The sequence below is a fragment of the Saccopteryx bilineata genome, chromosome 6, assembly GCF_036850765.1.
Source record: "Saccopteryx bilineata isolate mSacBil1 chromosome 6, mSacBil1_pri_phased_curated, whole genome shotgun sequence".
NCBI classification, from domain to species: Eukaryota; Metazoa; Chordata; class Mammalia; order Chiroptera; family Emballonuridae; genus Saccopteryx; species Saccopteryx bilineata.
In genome coordinates, this window is record NC_089495.1 from 1,770,562 (window position 1) to 1,794,433 (window position 23,872).

Below are 23,872 nucleotides of genomic sequence, written 5' to 3' on the forward strand. Positions count from 1 at the left end.
CCATCCCTCACACCCTCTGCCCTGGAGGACTCTAGCTCAGAGCCATCCCGGCTCCCTCTGCCCTGGAGGACTCTAGCTCAGTGCCATCCCGGCTCCCTCTGCCCTGGAGGACTCTAACTCGGAGCCATCCCGGCTCCCTCTGCCCTGGAGGACTCTATCTCAGTGCCATCCCGGCTCCCTCTGCCCTGGAGGACTCTAGCTCAGTGCCATCCCGGCTCCCTCTGCCCTGGAGGACTCTATCTCAGTGCCATCCCGGCTCCCTCTGCCCTGGAGGACTCTAACTCGGAGCCATCCCGGCTCCCTCTGCCCTGGAGGACTCTAACTCGGAGCCATCCCGGCTCCCTCTGCCCTGGAGGACTCTAACTCAGAGCCATCCCGGCTCCCTCTGCCCTGGAGGACTCTAACTCAGTGCCATCCTGGCTCCCTCTGCCCTGGAGGACTCTAACTCAGTGCCATCCCGGCTCCCTCTGCCCTGGAGGACTCTAACTCGGTGCCATCCCTCACACCCTCTGCCCTGGAGGACTCTAGCTCAGAGCCATCCCGGCTCCCTCTGCCCTGGAGGACTCTAGCTCGGTGCCATCCCTCACTCTCTCTGCCCTGGAGGACTCTAACTCGGTGCCATCCCTCACACCCTCTGCCCTGGAGGACTCTAGCTCGGTGCCATCCCGGCTCCCTCTGCCCTGGAGGACTCTAGCTCGGAGCCATCCCGGCTCCCTCTGCCCTGGAGGACTCTAGCTCGGTGCCATCCCGGCTCCCTCTGCCCTGGAGGACTCTAACTCAGTGCCATCCCGGCTCCCTCTGCCCTGGAGGACTCTAACTCGGTGCCATCCCTCACACCCTCTGCCCTGGAGGACTCTAGCTCAGAGCCATCCCGGCTCCCTCTGCCCTGGAGGACTCTAGCTCGGTGCCATCCCTCACTCTCTCTGCCCTGGAGGACTCTAACTCGGTGCCATCCCTCACACCCTCTGCCCTGGAGGACTCTAGCTCAGAGCCATCCCGGCTCCCTCTGCCCTGGAGGACTCTAGCTCGGAGCCATCCCGGCTCCCTCTGCCCTGGAGGACTCTAGCTCGGTGCCATCCCTCACACCCTCTGCCCTGGAGGACTCTAGCTCAGAGCCATCCCGGCTCCCTCTGCCCTGGAGGACTCTAGCTTGGTGCCATCCCTCACTCCCTCTGCCCTGGAGGACTCTAGCTCAGTGCCATCCCGGCTCCCTCTGCCCTGGAGGACTCTAACTCGGAGCCATCCCGGCTCCCTCTGCCCTGGAGGACTCTATCTCAGTGCCATCCCGGCTCCCTCTGCCCTGGAGGACTCTAGCTCAGTGCCATCCCGGCTCCCTCTGCCCTGGAGGACTCTAACTCGGAGCCATCCCGGCTCCCTCTGCCCTGGAGGACTCTAACTCGGAGCCATCCCGGCTCCCTCTGCCCTGGAGGACTCTAACTCGGAGCCATCCCGGCTCCCTCTGCCCTGGAGGACTCTAACTCAGTGCCATCCTGGCTCCCTCTGCCCTGGAGGACTCTAACTCAGTGCCATCCCGGCTCCCTCTGCCCTGGAGGACTCTAACTCGGAGCCATCCCGGCTCCCTCTGCCCTGGAGGACTCTATCTCAGTGCCATCCCGGCTCCCTCTGCCCTGGAGGACTCTAACTCAGTGCCATCCCTCACACCCTCTGCCCTGGAGGACTCTAGCTCGGTGCCATCCCTCACTCCCTCTGCCCTGGAGGACTCTAGCTCGGTGCCATCCCTCACACCCTCTGCCCTGGAGGACTCTAGCTCGGTGCCATCCCTCACACCCTCTGCCCTGGAGGACTCTAGCTCGGTGCCATCCCTCACTCCCTCTGCCCTGGAGGACTCTAGCTCGGTGCCATCCCTCACTCCCTCTGCCCTGGAGGACTCTAGCTCGGTGCCATCCCTCACACCCTCTGCCCTGGAGGACTCTAGCTCAGAGCCATCCCGGCTCCCTCTGCCCTGGAGGACTCTAGCTCAGAGCCATCCCTCACACCCTCTGCCCTGGAGGACTCTAGCTCGGTGCCATCCCTCACACCCTCTGCCCTGGAGGACTCTAGCTCGGTGCCATCCCTCACACCCTCTGCCCTGGAGGACTCTATCTCAGTGCCATCTCAGCTCCCTCTGCCCTGGAGGACTCTAGTGCAGCTCATCGTGGGTGGTGATGGAAGTGGGTAAGAGGGCAGGGGCGTTGTCACAGGCCGTGCTGACCCAGTGCCACCACGGGAGACTCTATCCAGAGTGGGGAAGCATTTAGGTATCAGTGGTTTAGGAAGGTTTAAGTCTCTAATACACGAAGTGGCCAATTTTATGATTACCACTGATGACGGCAAATGTCCACAGAACCAAGCAGTCTGTCCTCAAAGCTTGCCTAATCCAGAGAAACACCAGAGAAGAAAAAAGAAAAAATCGACCGAGTCAGATTAAAGTCGAGGGCAGCTGCTCCTCACTGCAGGGAGGGCACAGCTGTCCGGAGCATCTTACAAGCGGTGAGACTTCATCTTTGAGAGAGGACTTCACACGCCTCAATCTTGCCTCCAGGAGGCTGAAAAGAAGGACGGCTTCTCGTTTGTATATTGTTGGTGGCCGAGCACCAGGTACTAAGTAACGAATGCCGATGAGGTGCCAGGTGTGGGGACGCAGGCGCTGTCGGGAACGTGGAGGGTCCGGGTCACGAACCTCCCATCGGGGCGTCAGTGTCAGAGCAGGAGATGCCGACGTCAGAACCAAGGCTCCGCTCAGCGGCATCCGATGTCACCGTGGAACTTACAGGAGCCGATGCATGGAGGAGACCCTGTGCTGACGGACGCAGGAGCCACCTTGTGAAAACGACCTTCGCTCAGGGCCGTGAGGGGCGGGGCGGGGCGGGGCACACGTTCCCTTTCAGAGCATCGCAGACACGGTGCGGGCGCAGGAGCACGGCCTCGGCCCCGCGGGAGTCCCTTCCTGTGGGCGGTGCGGGCGCAGGAGCACGGCCTCGGCCCCGCGGGAGTCCCGTCCTGTGGCGGTGCGGGCGCAGGAGCACGGCCTCGGCCCCGCGGGAGTCCCGTCCTGTGGCGGTGCGGGCGCAGGAGCACGGCCTCGGCCCCGCGCAGGGAGTCCCGTCCTGTGGGCGGTGTGGGCGCAGGAACACGGCCTCGGCCCCGCGGGAGTCCCGTCCTGTGGCGGTGCGGGCGCAGGAGCACGGCCTCGGCCCCGCGCAGGGAGTCCCGTCCTGTGGGCGGTGCGGGCGCAGGAACACGGCCTCGGCCCCGCGGGAGTCCCTTCCTGTGGGCGGTGCGGGCGCAGGAGCACGGCCTCGGCCCCGCGGGAGTCCCGTCCTGTGGGCGGTGCGGGCGCAGGAGCACGGCCTCGGCCCCGCGGGAGTCCCGTCCTGTGGGCGGTGCGGGCGCAGGAGCACGGCCTCGGCCCCACGGGAGTCCCTTCCTGTGGGCGGTGCGGGCGCAGGAGCACGGCCTCGGCCCCGCGGGAGTCCCGTCCTGTGGGCGGTGCGGGCGCAGGAGCACGGCCTCGGCCCCGCGGGAGTCCCGTCCTGTGGGCGGTGCGGGCGCAGGAGCACGGCCTCGGCCCCGCGCAGGGAGTCCTGTCCTGTGGGCGAGCTGCCTGCTCCTCGGACCCCAGTCACTCGTGCGTGTGACTCTGTCTCGAACGTGTTTGGTCAGTTAAGTGTGTTCTCGTTTCCATCTCTACAAAAAGTAAATGTTAACACCATGCAAAGAACCATTCAGGTGAAACGACTTCACCACGCCCAGAAGGCCTGACGCTATACACGTAAGCCCCGCACCAACGTTATCTGTACAATGTAACAACAACAGCGAAGGTTACTGGGTGTTGGGGCAGCGATGCGTCGCTGTGCGGTTGTGCTGCCGCAGACCCGGTCTCATGCTCGTTGGCGTGTGTTCATCCTCGTTTCCAAACTAAACGGGAATCCAAGCACCGACCTCCATCCGCTGGGCTGGCAGGAGGACACCGGACGACGAGAGCCCAGACGTCCCCAGTGTGCCTCCGGCAGGGCTGTGACAACACTGACGACGAGATGAGGGAGGAGGCCCTCCGGGAAACAAACCTCACAACTCTCCCGAGTGTCGGCAAAGCGGTGTTTTCCGGACGCCACGCAGACGGCGCTTTTCTCGTTTCAAAGACGCTCAGCCTCCTCCTCCCACCAACTAATGCTTATCTGTCAGCTCTGCCGGCCACTCAGTGTGATCACGTACACACCCACACGCGTGCACACACCCACACGCACCTGCACACACACACTCACTGTGATCACGTACACACCCACACGCGTGCACACACACGCACGCACCTGCACACACACCCACACACTGTGATCACGTACACACCCACACACGTGCACACACCCACACACGCACACACACACGCACGCACCTGCACACACACAGTGTGATCACGTACACACCCACACACGTGCACACACCCACACGCGCCTGCACACACACACAGTGTGATCACGTACACACCCACACGCGTGCACACACACGCACGCACCTGCACACACACACAGTGTGATCACGTACACACCCACACGCGTGCACACACACGCACGCACCTGCACACACACACTCACTGTGATCACGTACACACCCACACGCGGGCACACACACGCACGCGCGCACACACACTCACTGTGATCACGTACACACACACACACACACGCCCACACGGCACTGCTGGGGCCAGACCCGGCGGGAGAGCCCCACACACCTGAGAACGTAATGTTGAAGCCCTCGTAGGAGATGGAGAAGTCCGAGATGAACCGCAGCTGGGCCGTGAAGTTCCCGAACAAGCCGGCCTTGATGGTGTGCGGCAGCACCGAGCCCGTGAGCCGGGCCACGGGCTCCGAGAAGCTGCCGTCCTCCGTGACCAGCAGGTAGTCGTGGGAGCTCTCCAGGTGGAAGGTGTGGAAGGACATCTGGACTCCTGGAACCGAGGCCGAGAAAGAGGCGTGAGGGCGGGACAGCGGGGTGGGGGGCAGGGAAGGGCGATCCCTCGGCCTGCAGAGGGCGGGACAGCGGGGTGGGGGGCAGGGAAGGGCGATCCCTCCGGCCTGCAGAGGGCGGGACAGCGGGGTGGGGGGCAGGGAAGGGAGATCCCTCCGGCCTGCAGAGGGCGGGACAGCGGGGTGGGGGGCAGGGAAGGGCGATCCCTCCGGCCTGCAGAGGGCGGGACAGCGGGGTGGGGGGCAGGGAAGGGCGATCCCTCCGGCCTGCAGAGGCCCGGCTCGCCGTTGGACGCAAACCTGACGCTTGCTGAAGTCTGGACAAGATACAGACAGTGATGAGAAAGAGAGTGACCTTAGAAATGAAGAAAGTAAGTGCGATGAACAGCAACAATGAACGCATGCTTCAGTGTATGTGAGTAGAGACATAGATTAGTATAGATAGAGACACTGATACATAGTATACTGTATACATAGACAGATACAGCTATAGACATAAAGATATAGACACAGACACAGATGTAGACATAGAGACATCAGGTGACATTGGCACAGACATACACACAGACCTAGATAGAGACACAGCTGTGTAGAGAGCTACAGACACAGACAGTGATACAGACACAGACACGACCTAGATAGAGACACAGCTGTGTAGAGAGCTACAGACACAGTGATACAGACACAGACATACACACAGACCTAGATAGAGACACGGCTGCGTAGAGAGCTACAGACACAGACAGTGATACAGACACAGACATACACACAGACCTAGATAGAGACACAGCTGTGTAGAGAGCTACAGACACAGACAGTGATACAGACACAGACATACACACAGACCTAGATAGAGACACAGCTGTGTAGAGAGCTACAGACACAGACAGTGATACAGACACAGACATACACACAGACCTAGATAGAGACACAGCTGTGTAGAGAGCTACAGACACAGACAGTGATACAGACACAGACATACACACAGACCTAGATAGAGACACAGCTGTGTAGAGAGCTACAGACACAGACAGTGATACAGACACAGACACGACCTAGATAGAGACACAGCTGTGTAGAGAGCTACAGACACAGACAGTGATACAGACACAGACATACACACAGACCTAGATAGAGACACAGCTGTGTAGAGAGCTACAGACACAGACAGTGATACAGACACAGACATACACACAGACCTAGATAGAGACACAGCTGTGTAGAGAGCTACAGACACAGATAGTGATACAGACACAGACATACACACAGACCTAGATAGAGACACAGCTGTGTAGAGAGCTACAGACACAGTGATACAGACACAGACATACACACAGACCTAGATAGAGACACAGCTGTGTAGAGAGCTACAGACACAGACAGTGATACAGACACAGACATACACACAGACCTAGATAGAGACACAGCTGTGTAGAGAGCTACAGACACAGACAGTGATACAGACACAGACATATAGACACAGAGAAGTAAACACAGCAGGCTCTTATAATCATCTGCATGAAGAACGGCCCCTAGACCCTTACGCAGACCTTTGGGAATACACAGCAGGCTCTTATAATCATCTGCAGGAAGAACGGCCCCTAGACCCTTACGCAGACCTTTGGGAATGGAGGAGGAGATAACTTTTCCATTTACATTAAACAACTGCCCTCTAGAGAATCTCAGCTAGGGTGCCCAGCACACAGTCACGCAACTGAGGGGAGACGTCTTCAAAAATCAGAGTTTATCTGCTTCTAATTCTCGTGTTCTCTGATCAACCACACCCACACAGTATTGTTTCTGGATAACCAGAGCCAAATATATAAAATTCACTATGACTGGGTTCTCTTTGATAAAATCACTTATATTTATGATGACAACACCTTGGCCACTCATAATTTGTTTCTCTTTTTGTTCTCCATTTTCTTCAAGGCAAAAAACTCTTCTTTAAAACGCATTCCTGAGGGCACCGTGTAACTCAGCACAACGTAACAGAACGAGTCACCTTAACATCGAGCAGAGTTCAACTCTACAGGGAAGACAAGGTCTACATAATATTTATGTGATCAAAGTGCCAAATTATTTTGTTTAAAATGACAAGTTTAGATATACAAAAGTTAAAAAAAAAAAAAGCAGGAGACGTTCCTAAATCAAGTGTTCATAAATGACGTTTCTTGTAGAAAATGAACACTCTCCTGGTCTTGACCATGCTCGTCTATAAAGTGAGTCACCCTGGGTTATGTGAGGACACAGGATCTACGACGGTGACGATGCCGGGTGACTTAGGCTACAAGGCGGGAGGAAAGGTATCTATCGTGAAAGTCAGAAAGTTCATTTCTTCTTATTTCCTTTTAGTTACTCAATAGTCACATTTTATTCACTCTATGCCTCATTTTCTGACCCTAATTCCTACTTTTCAAGCTCATATTCACACGCATCCATCCAGGCAATCTGATAAACAGAGTGAAGAAAAATCGACATTTGCCGGTAGCACTAATTGTTTCAAGTCCATTGTCCTTCTAAATCATATAAAATGTAAAAACTATCAGATACACACATGATGAAATCTGTTATTTTACTCACTCTTACATTACTACCTACCCCCCCTTACTTCTATCTGGTTATTCTGTCTGGTTGAGATCCATCCCCCTTACTTCTATCTGGTTAGTTATTCTGTCTGGTTGAGATCCATCCCCCTTACTTCTATCTGGTTAGTTATTCTGTATGGTTGAGATCCGTGTCACAGTCTTACCTTTTCCATGAGACACTTCGATGGTCCAGGTGCAGTTGAGGGAGTTTGGGTAAAAGTCTGGAAACCCGGGCGAGAGGACCGTCCCGCTCTTTCCACGGATGTAGCCTCCACAGAGGGCTTCAGAGTGAGAGAGAGTGTTACTGTGGTGCCCGCGCACGACTGCCAGAGTACAACACGCTTCAAGTGCCACTGAATGTGCCAGGCAACTTAGGAATATTTAATATCACCTCCAGGAACACTAACACAAAACCAAAACTTTATCTCGTAACTGTAATACGCCAGTTCATCGACAGTTCCCAAAATCGTACAAAACCCAGAAAAGTGACAGAGGAAGGCACGGCCGCTAAAGCAGAGCCCGCCTTGTGATGGCAATTTATGTGTTGCCTCGACCAGGCTGCCCAAACATGTGGTCAAACATTACTCTGGCTGTGTCAGTGAGGGTGTGTTTAGACGAGATTAACTCTGACTCAGCAGACAGGGTAAAGCAGATTGCCCTCCCTGATGTGGGTGGGCCTCGTCCAATCAGTTAAAGGACCTAGAAGAACAGAAAGGCTGAACCTCTTAAGAACAAGATGGAATTTCTCTCGCCTGACTCCCTGACACTGGGACATTTCAGATTCATTTTAAATGTCTATAGATAGTTAATAAAAATTCAAATTATTTTGAATTAGAGTTCATTGAATTTAAAACTTTATTAGTAGAAAATGTGTACATTTAATTTTCATTCTTTTCATCAAAAAACATAGTATAGTATTTCCATTTATTCTGGTATTATCTTGTATTCTATTGTAAACTTCTAGTTTTTAAAAATAAACTTCACATCATTAGTTAAATATGTTTATACCTGGCATATATATCTATATATCAATAGATATCTATAGATACAGATATATAGATATAGATAATAAGTTATACCCATGTGACAATCTGTTGTTATGCTGATGGAGTCCCCTCCTAAACCCTTATTATTGCTAAAAGTTTATTTTATTCTCTTCCTAATATTTATATTATCTTATTAAATTTTTTCCTCAGTTAGGATCTTCCAGACAATGCTAAGTAATATTTCTGATGCTGAGTAAGTTGTCCTGTCTTGACTTTCCTGGGCCTTTGTATACTAGTTAAGTATTATGTTTTCTGCAGGTAAATTTATTTATAGTATGGTTTACTATGTATTTCTTAAAGTGATAAATTATTTTAGTTTAAATTCCAATGTTTAAAAGGATGAAAATGAAAAGACACACCTTCCCAGAATGATTTTTGCAAACCTCTGTCCCAAGTCTTTGCTTCCTCTCACTTGCTTTTGCGTGCGGGCAGTCACCTCTGATAAATCACCGCACAGGGACCGTGTGGGCTAGACACTCATAGTTCACGGTGTAGATGCATATATATTTACATATTACATATACTGTATTTTCCTGGATGATGTCTGCCACATTCTTTCACCGAATTGACATATGACTAGAGTTAGGAATATATGTATTTGACGAATCATTAAGTTCCTAGTCATCTGCTGCAGTGCATACTTCTATATGAATAGCTCATATGAGATTTTGTAAATAGGAAAATGGTGTCAAAACAGTGAAAAAATCATCTGTGCGTGCACACCACTTTCTCACCCGAACACTGCCCAGTGTGGACCAGCAGCCCGGCTCTGCTGGTCTGCACACTCCCTGCGTCCTGAGACAGCCTCTAGCCGCTCTACGCTGCCCACCTCCACCTTGCAGGTTCTCTCTCCAAGTCCCTGCTACCGTTTGGGTTCATCCTGCTGACTGAGGTCAGAGAGCTTGACCCTGTGCAGCCTGCATGCTCCATCAGCCCAACTGTTTGTGCCGCCTCCCTGCAGAGAGGCAAGGTCAAGGCGTTTCATGAACACATACATCGGGCTTGAATGGAAAGGGTTTGCCTGCACAAAACACTGAAAATGCAAATATATATTTTTTTTCTTTTATTTTCATTTATTCATTTTGAGACAGAGAGAGAGAGAGAGAGAGGAGGAGCAGGAAGCATCATACTCCCATATTTGCCTTGACCAGGTAAGCCCAGGGTTTTGAACCAGCGAACTCAGTGTTCCAGGTCGATGCTTTGTCCTCTGCACCACCACAGGTCAGGCTAATATATATATATATCCTTTTACACAGAACCAGTGTTACACTGTGGTTATAGCCACAGCCAAAGGCAAAGCCCTGACTTCAGCTTGCAAATCATTACAGGTAGCATATGTGTTGACCTTGTTGTTACAATGATACACTGAACAGCACACAGTTGAGTTACACTGTAACCAGCGTGGTCAGGACTTATCACTCTGAGATTTCCGAGAGCAGATCTGTGCAGGGTACCGGCCATGCTGCGTGTACATAAAGCCCCTTGGGGTCTCCTGCGCGCCGTCTGCCCCTTCCTGGGAGCAGAGCCCGGCCACAGGTGAGGTCAGAGGAAACAGGACAAGCCGCTCAGACCTAGAGGAAGCTCTCTGTCCTGGGTCAGGGTAAAATTAGGACTACAATGTAGTCTCTGCCTGATTTGCTACAATGTCTCACATGCTGGCTTCAGTAAATGCCAAGTGCATGTGTATGTTACTCAGCTCGGTACATTTTATAGTTTGGGGAGATTCGTTTGAAGGACAACCCATAATTTCTCATTTCCTTTCTAAAACAATGCCCTGCCTATTAGAAAAAAAAGTTGTAGGCAGATTTCAAATGTTTAAAGGGGACAGGATTTTAGGGTGTCCACTTCATCAAATGGAAACCCCACTCAGTCGTATCATACCAAACCCTGAAACGCATTTACTGCTCACTCAGTCTCAACACCCACGCCTCCGCATCTCTTTAGGATGCAGGCTTCCTCGCGCTGCGCCTACCGTCACAGCTGGGCAGCGCGTGGTTCCATTGGTGGTTCCTCTCACACACCAGGGGCTCGTCGTCACTGAGTGTGTAGCCAGGGTCGCAGCTGAACGTCACTGTCGCCCTGATGCCAAAGTTACTGCCGTGCCGGCGGCCATTCACGGGGATCCCCGGGTCGAGGCACGAGTCCGATTCCAGAGTCACACCTAAACGCCCAGAGGGAAAAAGATTCTGGTGTAAGGAACCTTTCTGGTCGTGCTGTCGTCCACATGCAAGACCCCCAGACACATCAGACCTGCAGAAGTGTGCCAGTGAACTCAATCATCTCCGTCATCCCTGTGAAAGACCCCCGGACATATCAGACCTGCAGAAGTGTGCCAGCGAACTCAACCGTCTCCGTCATCCATGTGAAAGACCCCCAGACACATCAGACCTGCAGAAGTGTGCCAGCAAACTCAATCATCTCCGTCATCCATGTGAAAGACCCCCAGACACATCAGACCTGCAGAAGTGTGCCAGCGAACTCAATCATCTCCACCATCCATGTGAAAGACCCCCAGACACATCAGACCTGCAGAAGTGTGCCAGTGAACTCAATCATCCCCGTCATCCATTTGAAAGACCCCCAGACACATCAGACCTGCAGAAGTGTGCCAGCGAACTCAACCGTCTCCGTCATCCCTGTGAAAGACCCCCAGACACATCAGACCTGCAGAAGTGTGCCAGGGAACTCAATCATCTCCGTCATCCATGTGAAAGACCCCCAGACACATCAGACCTACAGAAGTGTGCCAGTGACCTCAATCATCTCTGTCATCCATGTGAAAGACCCCCAGACACATCAGACCTGCAGAAGTGTGCCAGCGAACTCAATCATCTCCGTCATCCATGTGAAAGACCCCCAGACACATCAGACCTGCAGAAGTGTGCCAGTGAACTCAATCATCCCCGTCATCCATTTGAAAGACCCCCAGACACATCAGACCTGCAGAAGTGTGCCAGCGAACTCAACCGTCTCCGTCATCCCTGTGAAAGACCCCCAGACACATCAGACCTGCAGAAGTGTGCCAGGGAACTCAATCATCTCCGTCATCCCTGTGAAAGACCCCCAGACACATCAGACCTGCAGAAGTGTGCCAGCGAACTCAACCGTCTCCGTCATCCATGTGAAAGACCCCCAGACACATCAGACCTGCAGAAGTGTGCCAGGGAACTCAATAATCTCCGTCATCCCTGTGAAAGACCCCCAGACACATCAGACCTGCAGAAGTGTGCCAGTGACCTCAATCATCTCCGTCATCCCTGTGAAAGACCCCCAGACATATCAGACCTGCAGAAGTGTGCCAGCGAACTCAACCGTCTCCGTCATCCATGTGAAAGACCCCCAGACACATCAGACCTGCAGAAGTGTGCCAGCAAACTCAATCATCTCCGTCATCCCTGTGAAAGACCCCCAGACACATCAGACCTGCAGAAGTGTGCCAGCGAACTCAACCGTCTCCGTCATCCATGTGAAAGACCCCCAGACACATCAGACCTGCAGAAGTGTGCCAGCAAACTCAATCATCTCCATCATCCCTGTGAAAGACCCCCAGACACATCAGACCTGCAGAAGTGTGCCAGCGAACTCAACCGTCTCCGTCATCCATGTGAAAGACCCCCAGACACATCAGACCTGCAGAAGTGTGCCAGGGAACTCAATCATCTCCGTCATCCATGTGAAAGACCCCCAGACACATCAGACCTGCAGAAGTGTGCCAGCAAACTCAATCATCTCCGTCATCCATGTGAAAGACCCCCAGACACATCAGACCTGCAGAAGTGTGCCAGTGAACTCAATCATCTCCGTCATCCATGTGAAAGACCCCCAGACACATCAGACCTGCAGAAGTGTGCCAGCGAACTCAATCATCTCCGTCATCCATGTGAAAGACCCCCAGACACATCAGACCTGCAGAAGTGTGCCAGCGAACTCAATCATCTCCGTCATCCATGTGAAAGACCCCCAGACACATCAGACCTGCAGAAGTGTGCCAGCGAACTCAATCATCTCCGTCATCCATGTGAAAGACCCCCAGACACATCAGACCTGCAGAAGTGTGCCAGTGACCTCAATCATCTCTGTCATCCATGTGAAAGACCCCCAGACACATCAGACCTGCAGAAGTGTGCCAGCGAACTCAATCATCTCCGTCATCCATGTGAAAGACCCCCAGACACATCAGACCTGCAGAAGTGTGCCAGCGAACTCAATCATCTCCGTCATCCCTGTGAAAGACCCCCAGACACATCAGACCTGCAGAAGTGTGCCAGGGAACTCAATCATCTCCGTCATCCATGTGAAAGACCCCCAGACACATCAGACCTGCAGAAGTGTGCCAGTGACCTCAATCATCTCCGTCATCCCTGTGAAAGACCCCCAGACACATCAGACCTGCAGAAGTGTGCCAGCGAACTCAATCATCTCCACCATCCATGTGAAAGACCCCCAGACACATCAGACCTGCAGAAGTGTGCCAGCGAACTCAACCGTCTAATCACGAAAAATGGTATGTCTTCTAATATCTGACCATGGTGTGCTGCAGAGACATCTGTTATTGTTACGCTATTGGCCAGATGATACCTCATAGTGCAAACCTGAGTTTTCTTTTCTCCATTTGAAAATCAACAAAGACACACTAAATGAAGCCCTGTCTCTTCTCCATTTCTATCTCCATCCCGAACCCTCTCCTGCTTTTTATAGTTTATATTCCAGATTCTGTCCAGTCACCCTGCAGGTTTCGGGGAGAGGCGAGCAGCCCCCCAAGCCCACACACATACAATGTGTGTTAAAACTGCACCGGAGTTTTGATTTTCTAAAATTGCACTCCATAACTCCATCCCTTTTTTTTTCTTCTTTCAAATTTGTGCTGAAGTCAGCTGCTTTCAAGATATCTATAATTAGCCTGTGCTTAGATGTTAAGAGGTAAAGTGTGGTATAAGTAATCATGATCGTGACATCATAACCACTTCTTTTCCTGTCTCTAACATTCCTCTTTATTATTTTTAGAATAGCACAGATTTGTAAAATAAGAAAAATGGGAAGAAGGAAACAGACGATCATTATGATGTTTCTGAAGGCAAAGAAATAAATATGTTGCTGCTCTACAGAACCTCACAGTAAGTAAGATTCAGAACAGGGCAGTTATGACTCAACAGTGAGTCTCTCTGCTGGGCAGTGCACCATGCATATTGTCACATGTCATGACTTGGAGAAGGGGCACCGTTCAGGACTCCCTGGGGGGAGGAGACCCTGGGGGGAGGAGACCACCGGAAGCTCCAAGTTCGGACCCCCCGTCAGATCCCACCCTCAGACTCGATGCTGTGCATTTTTCCACAATGAAAGCCACCGTGAGTGACAGATTTCCGTGGGCTCTTTGAGTCCTTCCATCAAACGGTCAAACCTGGGGGGCGTTTTGGACCTTCCAGAACTTCCTGTTGGTTTCAGCATTGCCAGAAGGTGCACACTTGGCATCTGGCATGCGTGCCCCGCACTGCCCACTTTGGTAAAGATGACGGAAAGGCCACCACAGGGCAGCTGCTGGTTTTACGACAACAAACGGGCAGATCTACTTGAAACTGGGTGACCTCGCAGAACACGCTGCCGTGTAGCAGGTTAGCAACCGTTTTCCACTATGTCCAACAACTGCCCTTAAATATTTATAACAACTGTTGATGTGAACAGTTCCTGTCACTTCAGCTATTATTTCATTTCCTCTTTAGTTACACATTTTCTGCCCATTAGAACTTGTTTCTGCATCCTAACCGGTACCAGTCTTTCCCAAATCACATTTTTCTAGCAAAAAACATCACCTAGGATCTATAATCTTAGTGACATGCTCAGCTAGCTCCGTTGGCCAATAGATATATTTTAAAAGTCTATTACTACATTCTGTGGTAAAAAGACATTTCATTGCTTTAATTATGTTTTTACTTTACAATAAACTAGGATGACTTGTGGAGTTTTCAGGTGAACACCCCCCACCCCAGGCTGCTCTCTGGGTCACAAGGGAGAGACCTCAGGACCGTGTGGTGCCAGGTCACCTGCAGGCTGGAAACAGGCCCGTGCGTCCCGGCTCAGCGGGCACCTGGGCGGGGACGAGGACAGAATGAGGACGGGGACGAGGATGATGATGGGGACGGGGATGATGACGGAGACTTGGACGGGGACGGGGATGGGGATGATGACGGGGACGAGGACGAGGACGAGGACGAGGTCGGGGACGAGGACGAGGATGGGGACTGGGACGGGGATGATGATGGGGACTGGGACGGGGATGATGATGGGGACGGGGATGGGGATGATGATGGGGACGGGGACGGGGATGATGATAGGGACGGGGACGGGGACGGGGACAGGGATGATGATGGGGACGGGGACGGGGATGATGATGGGGACGGGGATGGTGATGGGGACGAGGACGGGGATGATGATGGGGATGATGATGGGGATGGGGATGGTGATGGGGACGAGGACGGGGATGATGATGGGGACGGGGATGATGATGGGGACGGGGACGGGGATGATGATGGGGACGGGGATGATGATGGGGACGGGGATGGGGATGGTGATGGGGACGAGGACGGGGATGATGATGGGGATGGGGATGATGATGGGGACGGGGACGGGGATGATGATGGGGACGGGGATGATGATGGAGACGGGGATGGTGATGGGGACGAGGACGAGGATGATGATGGGGATGGGGATGATGATGGGGACGGGGACGGGGATGATGATGGGGACGGGGATGATGATGGGGACGGGGATGATGACAGGGACGAGGACGAGGACGGGGACGAGGATGAGGATGGGGACAGGGACGGGGATGATGATAGGGACGGGGACGGGGATGATGATGGGGACTGGGACGGGGATGATGATGGGGACGGGGATGGGGATGGGGACGAGGACGGGGATGGTGATGGGGACGAGGACGGGGATGATGATGGGGACGGGGACGGGGACGAGGATGAGGATGGGGACGGGGACGAGGATGAGGACGAGGACGGGGATGGGGACGGGGATGATGATGGGGACTGGGACGGGGATGATGATGGGGACGAGGACGAGGATGGGGATGAGGATGAGGATGGGGACGGGGATGGGGATGATGATGGGGACGAGGATGAGGATGGGGACAGGGATGATGATGGGGACGAGGACGGGGACGGGGACGAGGATGAGGATGAGGACGGGGACGGGCACGGGGACATGGGGGCGCGGATGGACTCACTCTCGTAGCGGATGAGGAAGCCCACGCTGGCCCGGCTGCTGTCCGTGGTGAAGAGCAGGCGCAGGGCGTTCCCGGTGCTGATGAGGAACTGCGGGGCCTGTGTGCCGTGGTACTCGCCGATCAGCGGGGACGTCCCGGCCGGCCCGTCCCTCACCTCCAGTGTGTCGTAGTTCACCTCCGTCTGGAACCTGCTCAGGTGCGCGGCACCCGTCGGGGAGACACGCGGAACCGTCGTGACCCGCAGACCCTCACGCACAGACTCGAGACCCACACACGCCAACGGGAACAACACGGCCCGGTCCTGCGTACTCACAACTCAGGCACCCTTAACGCATGAGAACGGTCCTCCCTGCTGGAAGGACAGGCCCGCCCCACACCCCTCCCTCCTACGGAATACGCTGTCCCCAGCGTCACAGACACAAAAGGGGGCAGTGAGCTGTTCTAAGAGAACAATACCATCAATCAGATTGCTTTCATTAGAAGAGAAAAAACGATCAATAATCAACAGTGGAAACTCTTCCATCATGCATTTTCAAATATTCACAGCACCCCCTGCGTGCCAGGACGGTGGGCACCCTGACATGGGCACAGTGGTGGGGGAGTGACCTCTTCTAAGAAGCGGGCGAGTCCACGCTCTAGACACGCTTCCTGAGGGTGAACCCAGTGCCCCGGCGTGCCATCAGCCCTCCCAGGACGGGAGGAGACCGTGACCACTGACTGTGAGTCTAAGGACTTGAAAAGTTAGAGCAGCTTCCAGAAGTCTCGGCTCTTCTTCCGGAAGGACGTTAGTGGCCAGAGACCCTGGCCCAGTGTGGCACTGACCCACAGCGGCCGGCACTTGGGTCCTCGTGGACACAGTGAAGGTCCCACTCCTGCGCTGAGATCAGTGGTCCTGGCCCAGCGAGCCCGGGTCGCAGAGGTCTGGCCGTGCCCCCAGGGAGCAGCCTGCACATGGTGAGGTCTGGCTCACTCAGGACGTCCAGGAGGAAGACTTCCACGGAGTCCACACTCTGTGCGGACTCTCACGGCCTGGGAGGAGGACGGGGCCGGGCATGCCTGCTCAGGACCAGGGCAGGGAATGGCCAACAAGGTGCTGGAACCCTGCTCACCACGGAATCGTGTATTTCTCTAGTGCACGCGCACAGTGATGTGTTTTTCACACTCGCTTGGGACAGGCCTCTGACCCTCAGCCGTCCACAAAGAGGAATTTGAACAGCACGTGTTTCCCGTGGCTACCCCGGGAAGAGACCGCGGGCTGGCCACGTGGGCGAACTGTCAGCCTCAACTTCCGCGGCTCAAATGTTCTCTAAAGACCCTGCCGCTCCTCAGATATCTGAGTTCAAAGTCAAAAAGCCTGGACAAGCATGGGATATATCTCACTTGTAATATCTGCACAAGTTATCACCCCTTCTTTCTTTAAGGACCGCTAGGGTGGACAGAGCGTACACTTAGTGTTTCCCCAGTGATTAAGATTATGTGCAAGAACCCAATGTCCAGTCTAGTGGACACCTCAACCAGAGTAACATCTTTTCTTCTAAGAGGTTACCCTGGGCCGATTACTATTATTCTATCAAAAATAGTAACATAAGGGCCCTGGCCGGTTTGCTCAGTGGTAGAGCGTCGGCCTAGTGTGCGGAGGACCCGGGTTCGATTCCCAGACAGGGCACACAGGAGAAGCGCCCATTTGCCACCCCTCCACCCCTCCGCCGTGCCTTCCTCTCTGTCTCTCTCTTCCCCTCCCGCAGCCAAGGCTCCATTGGAGCAAAGATGGCCCGGGCGCTGGGGATGGCTCTGTGGCCTCTGCCTCAGGTGCTAGAGTGGCTCTGGTCGCAACATGGCGACGCCCAGGATGGGCAGAGCATCGCCCCCTGGTGGGCGTGCCGGTCGGGTGCATGCGGAGTCTGACTGTCTCTCCCTGTTTCCAGCTTCAGAAAAAATGCAAAAAAAAAAAAAAAAATAGTAACATCAGCCCTCATTTCAAATACAAGTGATTACTGAGGGACAAAGCAACTCCTGCTCAAAGCCTTTCCTGCATGGTTAACGTTATTAGAATATTAGAAAAAAAAGAAAAAACAAAGTAAGAACATTCAACTCCTTTGAGACTTCGACTACTCTGAACAGTAAACTCCAGCAGCCGCTGTGTCAAGAAGAGGCCGTTGTTAGAGAAATGCCAACCGCTGATTAAAGATTAAGCGCAGAACGCCAAATGGGATGCTTCCTGAGGTTTTAAAACTTATGATTCATTCCATAACATTTTTGGTTTATAAACTCCAACTTGATTTCATTGTTGAGACAAATGGTAAAATGTTTCATGATGACACATTCAGAGAGCATGACTGTTCTTTAGATGATTAAATACATGACCCAACAGCAATGCCGAACAGCTGCTCAGGGGCGCCTCACGCGTAGGTGACTAACAGGTGACTCACCCACCATGCCCTCCCCGCCTCCCGTTCCCACGGCCACCACCCGCCCTTGCAGTGGTCACTGAGGGTCTAAGGGAGGTGCCCGGTGCACTCAAAGGAGCACAGTGCATTCCATCTGCAGGTCCAAAGTCCGGGGGGGGGCCCAGGGCTGCACCCAGAGAGCTGAGACACCATGTGTAGGACAGGACACCCCTCCAGTGGGCGCGCCCCCCTCTGAGCTGCCTTAACTGGGGGCTTAGAGGAAAAATTCAAGAACAGAACTTATCCGTCAAGGGCCTCATCCTCTCAGACTGAGCTCCTTTGGGGGAGCCGGTAAGGGACGGTCACATTGCACAGTGTCCGGGTCCACAGAAATAACAGCCGTGGGCACACAGGGGTCCCTGGGTCCGGGGGGAAGGAGGGAGGGAAGGCGTGCCCCTTACCTATCAAAAGTGATTTTGATGGAGTGTCCGGGTGCTGCCTCGATGACCCATTCACAGTTCAAAGAATCTTTATAGTATCCTGGCCATCCAGGAGGCAAGATGACGCCGCTGGATGCAGTCAGGTGTCCGCCGCACGGGGCTGAAAGGCAAGTGGGGCCTGGCAGGTCACTGACCATGAGGACAGGGACCTCAGCACCACAGTCACGGCGGGGACTCGCCCTGCGTTCCTGGAGTCAGTGTCTCCACCTAGGAGACGACAGCTTGCTCCCCACTGAACTCAGCTTACTGAGTTGTTTATGGAGCATATTAATCACACTTATTTCATGATGGAGTAACTATCCAAAGATACTACCTGAGAGAGACAGAGGAGCAAATACAAATGTGAACTTTTTTTTGGTAAGATTATTTCTAAATTTGCATGATGAAGTATATTTTCTAAAAGCCACATAAATAAAAGAATATGTTTTCTTGAGTTTAGCAGTTTAAAAAAAATTTTTTTTGAGTTATCAAATGTACCTAAATGGTCACACGTTATTTTTTTAATTGATATCTTGTCTTTATCCATCACTTTTTAATGTACACTGTACTTGAGAACTTAATCACTTCATCCAGATGAGACAGACACGCCCCTCTTCATACTGTATGTCAACCAGATGGAACCCTAAAATATGAAACGGTGACATCGGGACTCTGGACTAGAATATGTCACTGCCACTTTGCTCTACCTGGTCAGAACCCGCCCAGGGTCTCATCAAACCACAGAGAGGGGGCGGGCAGAGACCCAGAGCAGTGACGTCAAGTTCGTGGGCGTGACGTCAAAATGCAAATATGGGAACAGGTCATTGACTGTGACTCTGTTTTGATTCATTGACTATTTGCACTGACAAATTAACCAATGCCGTACTCCTAAAATAAGCCCTTCCTGATTTTACATATTTTTCTAAAGCTTTAATATTTTTAAGATTGTATGAATTGATTTTTTAGAGAGAGAGAGAGAGAGAGAAAGGGCGGGGAAGGAACACTGACTTGTAGTGGTTGCTTCTCCTCTGCACCCTGACTGGGCAAGCCCAGGGGTGCCTGTGTCTTTCTCCATCTTTAATCTTTGATTCAATACTTTTTATGGTACTTTGCTTATTCACATTTTGCATGTTTAATTTGGTTAATTTATAGTTTGCTAGGTAATCACCAATTTCCTTTGAACTTGTAACACTGTTGCTACAGCATTGATGATGTACTCCTCCACAGTCATCGCCCACACCCCGCCGGGCACCTGTGCTGGTGATGACACCGAGTTGAACTTGTAACACTGTTGCTATAGCGTTGATGAGGTATTCCTGCACAGTCATCGCCCACACCCCGCCGGGCACCTGTGCTGGTGATGACACCGAGCTGGGCTGCAGAGTGCAGGCTGGCCAGAGGCAGAACAAATAAAGAGAGAAATCTGCCGCCTGGAGGTCACGGGATCGACACCGTGCACTGAGGGTGCCGGGGAATCCGCCCGATAAACACACACAGCGTTTCTTTAAAAGCCTGCGATGGGGGCCTGTCACTCTTTATAGAAGTCATTGTTAACAATGCATTGGATGATCATATTAAATATTATTTTGATAATAATATTTTGATAATCATGCCCTCTCTACTGCAGCTGAGGTTATATTTAATATATACTTATTTTCAATTTACTTATTATAAAAGAAACACCACTGACTGAAGACAACAGAGAAAATAATAATAAACACAGAGTGAAAAAAAAATCACCCATAAACACGATGAACATTTTGGAGGGTACCTCTCTTTTCACTTTTCTAAAAATTATTTTTATGCTATTCGTAATACCATGAAATAGATATGTCATAAAAATAATATAGAAATTATGATATATATCATAAAATAATCTTACCGTAAAATAATTTCAAAATGGCATATGACACCAACTGCATGGTTATGTCATGTGGTCGTCCACCTATTATGAGCATCTTCTTTTCTCGCATGTGCCTTGACCGGGGGGCTACAGCAGAGCGAGTGAGCCCTTGCTCAAGCCAGCGACCCCGCGCTCAAGCCAGAGGAGCCCGCGCTCAAGCTGGCAACCTCGGGGTTTTGAACCTAAGTCTATCCACTGTGCCACCACCTTGTCAAACTGTAATGAGCATTCCTAATGTGCGATCTTTGTTAATAATGTGTGTTACCCTAATTTATGAATGTACCAGGACGTGTCTGATTTTGTTATTTAATATTCAGTTACTTCCAGCATTTGCTGCAGCATCTAACACTGCAAAAGGCATTCGTGAATGAAAGTCTTTTTACAGTTGCTTGGATATCTAAGTCCCACGACGATGCCAAGACTCCACCCTCCAGAGCATACCAGGCAACCCACAGCTTCACCAACAGCATTTGTGATCATTAACAGCCTTGCCATCTGATGGACAAAAATGGTATCTTTTTGTTTTAAGATTTGTATTTCTTGGCCATTTGAAAAGGCAGTTACTATATGATTCCAACTGTGTGACATTCTGAAAAAAGAACACCTATGGAGACATTAATAGCTCAGTGGTTTCAGGGGATGGATGGGGGGTGGGAGAGGAGAAAGGGAGGGAGGGAGAGAGAGAGGGAGGGAGGGAGGGAGGAAAGAAGGGAGAGAGAGGGAGGGAGGGAGGGAGGGAGGGAGAGTGGGAGGGAGAGAGGGAAGGAGAGAGGGAGGGAGGGAGGGAGGGAGGGAGAGAGAGGGAGGGAGGGAGGGAGGGAAGAAGGGAGAGAGAGAGGGAGGGAGGGAGGGAGAGAGGGAGGGAGAGAGAGGGAGGGAGGGAAGAAGGGAGAGAGAGAGGGAGGGAGAGAGAAGGAGAGAGGGAGGGAGGGAAGGAGAGAGAGAAGGAGGGAGAGAGAGAGAGAGGGAGGGAGGGAAGGAGGGAAGGAAGGAGAGAGAGAGGGAGGGAGAGAGAAGGAGAGAGGGAGGGAGGGAAGGAGAGAGAGAGAAGGAGGGGGAGAGAGAGAGAGAGAGAGAGGGAGGGAGGGAGGGAGGGAGGGAGGAACGGTTGGAAAGCCGAGTTCCCAGGGCAGGGAACCCACTCTGTGTGCCACTGTACTGATGGACACCTGTCTTTGTACATTTGTCCAAACCCACGGAATGGGCTAGAGAGTGACCCTGATGTCCACTGTGGACTCTGGGTGACAGTGACGTGTCCGTGCAGGTTCATCTCATGTGACAAACGCGGACACGTCAACAATGGGAAAGGCTGTGTGAGGGGGTCTGTGGGACATCTCTGCACCTTCCTCTCTATTTCACTGTGAACATAAAACTGCTCCCAAAAGTCACCATTAGAAATCAATGTGCTGTCTTTGGTGTTCACTGGAGATAAGGTTTTTAAACAGCATTGCTTCACTCGTGCACAGACCGTCCTGACAGGGGGGGTGTGAGTCCACGTCCAGAGTGAGCAGACATTAGAGGTAGCATCCTCCTCCGGTTTTTTAACAAAGTAACTGGAGCCGAAACATCAAGAAGAAAATTACCATATTTTTCTCTCCATAAGATGCACTTTCCCCCCCAAACGTAGAGGAGAAAAATGCCCGTGCATCTTATGGAGAGAAAAATACGGTATTTTATTAAATATTCTAACATACCATTTGGTTCAGAATTTTTTTTTTCTTATTTTTCTCCTTAACACCCTAGGTGTGTCTTATGGAACAAAATATACAGTAAGTAGTATTTACGTCAACTCTATTAGGGGCAAGAAAACAGTTAACTGAAAACTTGTTCCTCTGGGTTGAATGATACGCCCCCTCCCACCCTGTCACCAAATTTCGTATTTTGAATTTCTCATCCCAAACCTCAGAGTGCCCGAATTTGGAAGTAAGGTCACTGTGGATGGAACCCGTTAAGAGAGGACGTGGGAGTGGGTCTTCCTCCGCTATGATGGCGTCCTTAGACTGGGGGCATGTGGGCAGAGATACATTCTCACATGGAGAAAGCCACTGCGAGGGTCTCCAGCCAGTGCCGAGGGCGAGGCCGGGTGCGCCCCCTCCCACCTGGAGGACCACAGCCACCTGCCCTCCCGCAGGGCTGGGGGACACTGCGTGGCCGCAGGATCACAGCCGCCTGCCCTCCCGCAGGGCTGGGGACACTGCGTGGCCGGAGGATCACAGCCGCCTGCCCTCCCGCAGGGCTGGGGGACACTGCGTGGCCGCAGGATCACAGCCACCCGCCCTCCCGCAGGGCTGGGGGACACTGCGTGGCCGCAGGATCACAGCCGCCCGCCCTCCCGCAGGGCTGGGGACACTGCGTGGCTGGAGGATCACAGCCGCCCGCCCTCCCGCAGGGCTGGGGGACACTGCGTGGCCGGAAGATCACAGCCACCTGCCTGCCCTCCGCAGGGCTGGGGACACTGCGTGGCTGGAGGATCACAGCCGCCCGCCCTCCCGCAGGGCTGGGGGACACTGTGTGGCTCCGTGTTCCCGCCCCCCTGTGTGCTTGGCCGCGGCCGCCTCAGGATACCACCGCCCTGGTCATCTGCAGAAGCCGGGTGGACCTGCGGAGGAAGGTGAGTGGCCGGCCCGGTGTGGACGCACCTTCACAGCGGGGCACGGCGGCGCTCCAGACCACGTTCCCGTCCTGCAGGGAGCATGTGATGGACTCGGAGCCCTGCGTCTTGACGAAGCCATCGTCACAGTGGAAGGACACCGAGCTCCCCAGCAGAAACCGGTCCCCGAAGCGCCGCCCGTTGATGGGGATGCCGGGGTCGTGGCACTCGTTCTGACCGAAGGCTGCAGGGAAGAGAAAACGCACTCAGATGCCGCCGGAGTGCGGGACGGAGAGGACACAGAGCCCACCTGGACGGCAGTTACTCTCCACAGAGATACACACACCAGAGAAACAGGACGTGGCCACACGCACAGGACCCCCGTCCCGAGCCTCTTGCCCTGGACAGCACTCTCCCCCTCCACTCAGAAACACAGGAGACCGTGGGGGTGAGGACGGGGCCCCACGTGTCTTGGTTAGAATCCTGGCTCTGGTGTTTGCTGCCTGCCCAGGGGGCAGGTCACTCGGACCCTCGGAGCCTGGCCACCCTTACGTCCAGCACAAGGGCGTGAAGCCTCTGCCTGGAGTCCCCGTCACGAGGGGAGTAATCATTACTGGCACAGTGCCTAAGGGAAGTGGGCACTCGGGACATGTTCACTTTGATTTCACATTGCCATCCAACTCT

At 53.1% G+C, this 23,872-nt stretch overlaps 1 protein-coding gene across 1 annotated transcript in view; it reads right to left on the minus strand.

The window, feature by feature from the left end:
- CSMD1 (CUB and Sushi multiple domains 1) overlaps positions 1–23,872 on the minus strand; it is a 1,658,614-nt gene that overhangs the window by 321,277 nt on the left and 1,313,465 nt on the right. The window contains exons 15-20 of the mRNA XM_066237815.1: positions 23,238–23,432; positions 18,678–18,816; positions 15,830–16,017; positions 10,571–10,759; positions 7,717–7,833; positions 4,730–4,945 (exon numbers count right to left, since the gene is read on the minus strand). Coding sequence (XP_066093912.1) covers positions 4,730–4,945; positions 7,717–7,833; positions 10,571–10,759; positions 15,830–16,017; positions 18,678–18,816; positions 23,238–23,432 — 1,044 coding nt within the window. The remainder of the gene's footprint in view (positions 1–4,729; positions 4,946–7,716; positions 7,834–10,570; positions 10,760–15,829; positions 16,018–18,677; positions 18,817–23,237; positions 23,433–23,872) is intronic.